Source organism: Cebus imitator, unplaced genomic scaffold (assembly GCF_001604975.1).
Source record: "Cebus imitator isolate Cc_AM_T3 unplaced genomic scaffold, Cebus_imitator-1.0 Scaffold529, whole genome shotgun sequence".
Lineage (NCBI taxonomy): Eukaryota > Metazoa > Chordata > Mammalia > Primates > Cebidae > Cebus > Cebus imitator.
In genome coordinates this window covers 494,630-503,128 of record NW_016107844.1, presented here as the reverse complement: position 1 = coordinate 503,128, position 8,499 = coordinate 494,630, and the positions used below count along the sequence as shown (strand labels likewise).

The 8,499-nt window shown below is 51.0% G+C and overlaps 2 protein-coding genes and 1 long non-coding RNA gene across 11 annotated transcripts in view; all 3 read left to right on the top strand.

The window, feature by feature from the left end:
• The window catches only part of LSG1 (large 60S subunit nuclear export GTPase 1), a 32,638-nt gene extending 30,348 nt beyond the window's left edge, over positions 1 to 2,290 (top strand). The window contains exon 14 of the mRNA XM_017514623.2: positions 833 to 2,290. Within this exon, the coding sequence (XP_017370112.1) occupies positions 833 to 1,012 (180 nt within the window). The 3' untranslated portion in view covers positions 1,013 to 2,290. The remainder of the gene's footprint in view (positions 1 to 832) is intronic.
• Positions 2,291 to 2,343: 53 nt separating this feature from the next.
• LOC119468914 lies at positions 2,344 to 5,428 on the top strand. The gene is made up of 2 exons (XR_005197721.1): positions 2,344 to 2,619; positions 5,302 to 5,428. It is a non-coding gene; the product is annotated as an uncharacterized LOC119468914 (long non-coding RNA).
• Positions 5,429 to 6,548: 1,120 nt separating this feature from the next.
• Positions 6,549 to 8,499, top strand: part of TMEM44 (transmembrane protein 44) — a 41,055-nt gene continuing 39,104 nt past the window's right edge. For 3 of the 9 annotated variants that reach the window (XM_017514632.2, XM_017514631.2, XM_017514629.2), the window contains exon 1: positions 6,549 to 6,912. In XM_017514632.2, the coding sequence (XP_017370121.1) occupies positions 6,776 to 6,912 (137 nt within the window). In that variant the 5' untranslated portion in view covers positions 6,549 to 6,775. Of the gene's footprint in view, positions 6,913 to 7,173; positions 7,783 to 8,499 lie in introns of those variants that run through there. The other 6 variants (XM_017514628.2, XM_017514625.2, XM_017514624.2 and 3 more) reach the window with 4 other exon arrangements.

Below are 8,499 nucleotides of genomic sequence, written 5' to 3'. Positions count from 1 at the left end.
TGCTATAGCAAAAATGGGCCAGCGGTTAGGAGGGGGTGGTCAGCTGTGTCCCGAGAATGCTTTTGCATTTATCCAGTGTTTTATCTGGGGCCTCACACAGTGAGCCTGGAAGCAGGCCCAGCAGATACCACTCCCTGAGGACACTGGGGCTCCAAGAGATTGAGTTGCCCGAGGGCACTTGCTTTAAACTGCAGAGTGTTACTTAGATGTTCGCAGCTCCTACTGTGAATTATTTCCAAGTTGGCACCAATATTTGGAAGAAAATTTACCAATATGCAAAAAGATCACAAGTTTCTTCTTGGGCCTACAACCGTCATACAGAACATTTATTTTGAATTTTTAAATGTTTACAGGTTTCTAAAGGTTACATACAGGAAAGCTGAAAACTTGCCATAATTTTAGTATAATTCATATGTCTAAACTGTAGCCTCTAGAGTAATATTTTACTATTAGTAACTTGTAAATCATATTGTAATTTTTTTTTTTTTTACTAAGTAAACTTAAAATTTGTTTAGAGTCCATTTCTAATTTGGTTGAAGCAGGTTAAGTTCTGATATTAAGACAAATGTCCAGAAAACAGCTGGGACTGAGTCTAGTTGTCGGTGGCATTTTAAACTATGGGACTAAACAAAGTTGATGAGGGAATGAGGAGGGAGAACAGATGACCTGAAGACAGAATGCTGGGGAGAGGAAGAGGACCAGTGAAAGGGATGGATGGAAATTCACTGAGTGATTTACTCCTTACCTTGAAGCGATCCACTAACAGTGCTGTGCATATCCCTTAAAGGATAGCCTGCTGACATCTCAGATGATGTTTTCTCTTCTTTCCTAGGAGAATGTTAGAGCTTTGACCAAAGGAGTCCAGGCTGTGATGGGTTACAAGCCCAGGAGCGGGGTGGTGACTGCGGCTACTGCGAGCTCTGAGAATGGGGCAGGGAAGCCCTGGAAGAAACATGGCAACAGAAATAAAAAAGAAAAAAGTCGTAGACTCTACAAGCACCTGGACATGTGAAGTTGGGCTACAACAGAATGCCATCTGCACTGTGCAGATGGGAAAGAGCAGAAGCCGCTGGCTGCCTATGGAACTATTCCAAGACACTGGCACTGTAGAAGGGGCCTGCTCTTGGGGAGCACAGCTGCACCCGACAGTCTTCGTGTCAAGACTGAGGGCCTCCTGGAAACACCAGATCTCACTAGAAGGAGTTATTGGGGAGCCCTAGAAACCTCCTGGCAGCGCAGCGCTTCACGTGCCAACATGGTGAAACTTCAGTGAACCTCCATCTCTACTAAAAATACAAAAAAAATTAGCTGGGTGTGGTAGTGTGCACCTGTAATCCCAGCTACTCGGGAGGCTGAGGCAGGAGAATCCCTTGAACCTGGGAGGCAGAGATTGCAATGAGCAGATACCGTGCCATTGCACTCCAGCCTGGGTTACAGAGTGAGACTCCATCACAAGAAAAAAAAAATAGCAAGGGATAGTTCATGAGACACATTTGGGACAAAGGTGAAACAGAAATTCCCCATTCCGAATGCCCTCGTTGGGTTCCTCAGACTCTAAACAAGGGACTTGCGTTCAGTTAGTGGGTAGTGGGGGCTCACTTCCACTGAGGAACATGTAGACTATATCCACTGGGTGACCGGAAGCTGCGGTATTTACTAACTAGCCCATCTTCACTGGTTATTCCACTTATTTAAAATATGTCCAGAATAAGCAAATCTCTGTATAGAGGAAGTAGATGAGCAGTTGCTTAGGTATAGGAGGGAATGGGAAGATTGAGGCCTGTCTTTTGCAGGATAAAAATGTCCTAAAATTGATTGTAGTGATGGTCGTACAACTCTGTGAATATGCTTAAGACCATTCATTGGTGAATTACATAGTATGTAAATTATAGTTCAATAACATAGTTACAAAATACAATCAGAAGCATGAAAGCACTACTGATAATGGTTTACATCCGTGTCCTCACCAAATCTCATGTCGAAATCTCATGTTGGATGTTGGGCCTGGTGGGGGTGATTGGATTATGGGGGAGAGTCCTCATGAATGATTTGGCTCCATACCCTCCATGCTGTTCTTGTGATAGTGAGGTCTCGTCACATCTGGTTTCTTCAAAGTGTGTGGCACCTCCCCTCTGTCTCCCTCCTGCTCCAGCCATAGAAGACATGCCTGCTTCTCCTTAGCCTCTGCCATGATTGTAAGTTTCCTGAGGCCTCCCTAGAAGCAAAAGCTACTGTGCTTCCTGTACAGTCTGCAGGACCTTGAGCCAATTAAACCTCTTTTCTTTATAAATTACTGTCTCAGGTATTATCTATGTTTCTTTTTTTGTGAGTCAGAGTCTCTGTTGCCCAGGCTGGAGTGCAGTGGCATGATCTTGGCTCACTGCAACCTCCCTCTCCCGGATTCAAGCAACATGCCCTTCCCAGAAGAGAAAGCTGTTGAACTGCTGGCCTGTCTCCCCCAGGTGGCCAGGATTTACCGTCACCATTGGCTGCCCTTGCCCAGGCTGCTGCAGCCCTTCCTTCAGAAGGACGGTGCCTGAGGTCCCGCCGCCCCTGCCAACAGGAAATGCCTCTGAGCAGTCACATCACTGCCCACCGTCCAGGACGACAAGTGCTCCGGTCCTCTTGTTAGTTTTTCTTTTCAGCTAACTGTGAACCGTGGCCAAAAATGTAATCTTTAGCTCCTGGGCAGCTGCTGGACCTCTGAGGAGCCTGGTTAAGGAACTGATTCATTTCCTGAGGGCTGACCACGTGCAGAACCCTGTGGAAAGTAGAGGGAGAGCCTGGGCTGGGTTCTAATGGCAGGAGGGAGGTCGTTAGAAGATACTATCTGGTGTTCGCTGCAGGATGAAGTCCTGACTCCCTCGAAACTGTCTGCTGACTGTCTCGCCTCCCCTCCTGTGGGTGCTGCCCTGCCTCTGTTATTTGCCTTTCTCCTGCCATCTCTTGCCGCCTCCGAGGGCCTCTGCAGAGCTCCTGCCGTGGCCTTGTTGCCAAAAGCAAACATAAAAAGGTCCAGTTCATGCGTTATTTCTTGAAAACTCCTCACACCCCCGCTCACAATGCAGAGTGTCGCCAATGTACTTTAAACATGTCCCTGCTGTAGAACATGTCACATTTTTATGACCTGTTTAAAAATCAGGGTATTTGGCCGGGCACAGTGGCTCTTGCCTATACTCCCAGCACTGGGAGCCTGAGGCGGGTGGATCATTTGAGATCAGGAGTTCAAGACTGGCCTGGCCAACATGGTGAAAACCCGCCTCTACTAAAAATACAAAAATTAGCTGGGTGTGGTGGTGTGTTCCTACAATCCCAGGAAGTGGAGGTTGCAGTGAGCCAAGATCACGCCACTGCAGTCCAGCCTGGGTAACAGAGCTAGACAGTGTCAAAAACAAAAGTCCAGGCACGGTGGCTCACACCAGTAATCCCAGCACTTTGGGAGGCCAAGGTGGGTGGATCACGAGGTCAGAAAATTGAGACTTTCCTGGCCAACATGGTGAAACCCCGTCTCAACTAAAAACACAAACATGAGCTAGGCGTGGTGGTGCATGTCTGCAATCCCAGCTACTTGGGAGGCTGAGGCAGGACAATCACTTGAACTCAGGAGGCGGAGGTTGCAGTGAGCCGAGATCATGCCACTGCACTCCAGCCTGGCGACAGAGCGAGACTCTGTCTAAAAAAAAAAAAAAAAAAAAAAAAATCAGTGCATTCATTCAATAAATATTTTCCTTATTATGTGCCAGGCACTGAGCTAGGGGCTGAAGATGCAAGTATAAACTAAACAACCCTGGCTGCATGCAGCTCACAGCCTGGTAGAAAAACAACACTCCTCACCCTTTCAGAGCTATCTTAATAGAGCGGCGCAGGCACTAGGGCTTGGGCCCCCACAGGACCAGGACACCGAGTCAGCTGAAGTAAGGATGATTGCGGTGGATGAGCTTTGTGACGGAGAACCAAGAGTTTGGCTTTAGATGTGTGCAATTAGACATGCAGGTGGACATGTCAGGTAGGCAGTTGCATATGTGAGTCTAAAGTATGAGAAGGAGGTGACCTGGAGCTATGCATCCAGGAGGTGCAGGTGCAGGGACAGCAGTTAAAGCCAGACACCCGATGAGATCCCCAGCAGAGGATAGGTAGGGATGAGAGCCAAGAATTGGGCCGGGTGCGGTGGCTCAAGCCTGTAATCCCAGCACTTTGGGAGGCCAAGGCAGGCAAATCAACTGAGGTCAGGAGTTCGAGACCAACCTGACCAACATGGAGAAACCCTATGTCTACTAAAAATACAAAAATTGGCTGGGCGTAGCGGCGCATGCCTGTAATCCCAGCTACTCAGGAGGCTGAGGCAGGAGAATCACCTGAACCCAGGAGTCGGAGGTTGCAGCGAGTCGAGATGGTGCCATTGCACTCCAGTCTGCGCAACAAGAGCAAGACTCCATCTCAAAAAAAGAAAAAAAACAAAAACAACGGAGCCATTATGTCTCCCCACCATTAGCTGACCTTCTTCCTTTTACAGAAAGAAACACACAAGTGCAAGGAAGAACAGTGCTTTACCCCAAGTCACAGCACAACTGCTGCACGGTGGAGGGAACATTCCAGTGTAAGATCAGCAGGCTCCAGAGGCCCACACTCGTCCCATTGCTTTTTTTTTTTGAGATGGAGTCTCTGTTGCCCAGGCTGGAGTACAATAGTGCGATCTCGGCTCGCTGTAAACTACACCTCCCAGGCTCGAGCTATTCTCCTGCCTCAGCCTCCCAAGTAGATGGAATTACAGGCGTACACCAGCACGCCCAGCTATTTTTTGTATTTTTAGTAGAGACGGGGTTTCACCATGTTGGCCAGGCGATCTCAAATTCCTGATCTCAAACTGTGAAGGAATCAACTAAAGTTGTGCCAATTTATTACAGCAACTACTGGAGACGAATCTATGCTGAATCCAAGGACACGTGCCTGGGGATCTGGATTTATGTTATATGTAAATTTTCGGTGCCACAAAGAAAAGGGGTTTCACCATGTTACTTAGGCTGACCTCAAACTCCAGAGCTCAACTGATCCCCCCGCCTCAGCACTCCACCCCCCAAATTGCTGGGATTACAGGCATGAGCCACAGTGCCCCGCCAGTTGCTTGCTTAATTTCTCTCTCTCCTACTGGACTGTAAGCTCCATGAAGGTAGGACCCATGTCCGTTTCACTCAATAGTGTCCCCAGCTCCTAACACAATGCCTGTCTTAGTCCATCTGAGCTGCTATAACAAAATACTTTGCATTGAGTGGCGTGTAAATAACACAAATTTGTTTTTCACAGTTCTGGAAGCTAGGAAGTCCGAGATCAAGGTGCCTGCAGATTTGGTGGAAGCGCCTGCTTTCTGGTTCCTGCTGTGTGTCCACCCTCATAACCTAATCACCATTAAAAGGCTCCACCTCCTAATACAGTTTGGTGTAAAAGTACATTTATTTATTTATTTAGAGACAGAGTCTTGCTGTGTTGCCCAGGCTGGAATGTAGTGGTGCGATCTCACCTCACTGCAACCTCCACCTCCCAGGTTCAAGCAATTCTCCTGCCTCAGCCTCCAGAGTAGCTGGGATTACAGGCGCCTGCCACCATGCCTGGCTAATTTTTGTATTTTTTTTTAGTAGAGACGGGGTTTCACCACGTTGGCCAGCCTGGTCTTGAACTGCTGACCTCGTGATCCGCCCGCCTCAGCTTCCCAAAGTGCTGGGATTACCGGCGTAAGCCTCCGCACCCGGCCAGAATTGTGCATTTTAAAAGCACTAAGTTTATAACATATAAATAATATCTCCGTAACGCTGTATGTTTTTTTTAATTAAATGATTTTTTTCAATCCTTCTGTAGACGTAATTTTTTCAAGTCATGTCTTGTGTTAAGCAAACTTACTAAAATCAACAAGGAGATTTAAAAATTACAATAATAGTTTGCTCTCAAGAAAAACAGCCCTGTGTACTTGAACTGTGCGCCATGTGGCTGGACAGGAGGCGGCCGGTTCCAGAGATAAGCAGCTCCTTGGCTATGGGGGCTGTGGTCTAGGATGACATCCAGAAGCCAGGCTTGGGCGACTGCCCGAGGGCGGACGGTGCCGGGGACAGCTCCAGAAAGGAGAGTGCGAGGCGAGTGTGGGGGTATTTGTTCTCCGGCATGTTAGTTTCCTCCTTCCTGGCCTTGCGCCCCACCCTTTCTATTGTGCCCTGTCCGGTATCAGGACCAGGCCCCATTCACCTTGGGATCCCAGCACCCAGGCGCTTCAGCAGCGCAACTAATTGCATTGTTGGCTCGGGAAAGGTGCCGAATGCCGGAAGGGACGCTGTGCCTTACAGTGACCAGCAGGGACCCGGTCCTCCCCGAGCCCAGCCGCCTGCCCCGCTCCGGCCAGGATGTTGGAGGTGGGTGACCCCGAAGAGGTCTGCGGGGAGCTGGCGCCGCCGCGGGCCGCGCAGAGGGGGCTGCAGTCTTTGTGCCCCGGCAGCTCCCGGCTCCCGCCGCTGGGGGGCGGCCTCCTCCCCGCCGACCCCCGACAATAGCGCGAGGGGTGGGGAGCGCGCGGTCCCGGAAACTTTTCCCCGGCGCCTTCGCAGCCGCCGCCCGCGTCCGAGAGCGCGCCCTTCTCTGCCCGCGGTCGGTGCGGTCGGTGCGCTCGGCCGGGACCGCTGCCGCAGAACTGAACCCAGAAAAGCGGGCTCGGGGCGGCCGGCGCTCGCGGCTGCCTGCGGCGGGGGAGGCTGCGCCCAGGTCCCCAGCCCCGCGGAGCGCGCCCAGCCGCGCCATGGGGGAGGCGCCCAGCCCCGCGCCCGCGCTCTGGGATTGGGACTACCTGGACCGCTGTTTCGCCCGCCACCGCGTCTGCATCTCCTTCGGCCTGTGGATCTGCGCCTCCTCCTGCTGGATCGCCGCCCACGCGCTGTAATGGGGCCCGGGGTCGGGGGGCTGCCGGGCGGGGAAAGAAGCGCCACGCCCCTGCTACTCCCCCTTGGAAACCTAGAGGGCGGAAAGGGGGGCTCAGTAGCAGGATCAAATGGAACATTGCTCTGTAGACTGAGGTGGGGTACTTCTTTCCAGATCCTACACACCGGGAAGCTGGGCTGTGAGCCACAGGGAGGAGGCTGGGTGGTGCAGCCGATGGGTCCCAAGTACCACGCGCGCCCTGGTGCCGTTGTCAGCCCTTGCCCCATTGACTCGTGGTATGACCTTCGCAAGCTCTGGGCCTCCTGTGACTAGGGATAATACCTCACAGGATGATGGGAGGATTAAATGATTCAGTACGGGTAAAGCGCTTAGTAAGTACTCATTAAACATTTGTAATGCTCCAGCTAAGCCACCAACTCTTGGAAAGTCCCTTGATGTTTCTGGCCTCAATTTACCCAAAGTCCTCTTAGATAGGAAGGGGAGTGACGATCCAACTGGCCTGTCTTTGCCCTGGTCTGTCCAGCACTGGACTGGTTTCGCCAGATGCTCACCATAGCCTAAGTTCTAAGAGTGAATCTCCAGGTCCTCAGCCTCCCTGTCCTAGGCTTAGAAATCCACTAGCATTGTCCAGGATTCCCTAGCAGGGAAGAAAGGACCTGCACCCCTGGGAGAGGTTACAGCTGTCTCCCTGTCAGTGCTCGGTGGTTATTCTCCTAAGGCATGTGGTCGTATTGCAGAGATTCTGCAGCCCCGCTACCCAGTGACTGGAATACAAATAAAAAGACACCTAGAACATTTACTATGGGCCCAGCGTTGCATTCATTTAACTCATTCAATGCCTGCCACTCACAATATCATTACCAGGAGGTAGGTCCTGTCGCCCCCACTTTCGGTAAGGAACCCTGAGGTTCTGAGAGTTTAACTTGTCTGAGTGAAAGGAAAGAACCAAAACCCCACATCCTACCGAAAAGGGGCAGGCTGGTAAAAGGTTAAACTGTCCAGATCAGAGGCTGGAAACTAACAAGGCACTGGACACCCAGTATCCATTTGTTCCTCACGGAGTCCTCAGACCAGCACTGTTAGGCACTTTCCACCCTTGGAGGGGTTAAGAGCAAGCCTCTGCTTCTCACCCTGCCTGGGATCTGGACATAACCCATTTGTTTTCAGGGCCTCGCCATCCCTGAACGTCCCCGTCCTCTGGGACGTGTCTTCGGAGCGGTGTGTGGGCTGGGTAAGGTCAGCTGGAACCCCGGCCCCAAGAGCTGGGGAAGTGGCTGAGAACAGGGTTCGGAGCAAAGCCCCTGCATGTGAAGCCAGAAGACCACCACTAACTCACCTTCTCGCCAGAGGCCTCGCTTTTCTCCTCTCAAACGGGAGGGTTGATATAAATTATTTCTAATTTGGGTCTGCCTCTTGGAGTCTCCAATGTAAGAATCTTCACTCCTGGCCTGGTGCAGTGGTTCACGCCTGTAATCCCAGCACTTTGGGAGGTGGAGGCAGGTGGATCACCTAAAGTCAGGAGTTCAATACCAGCCTGGCCAACATAGTGAAACCCTGTCTCTACTAAAAATACAAAAAATTAGC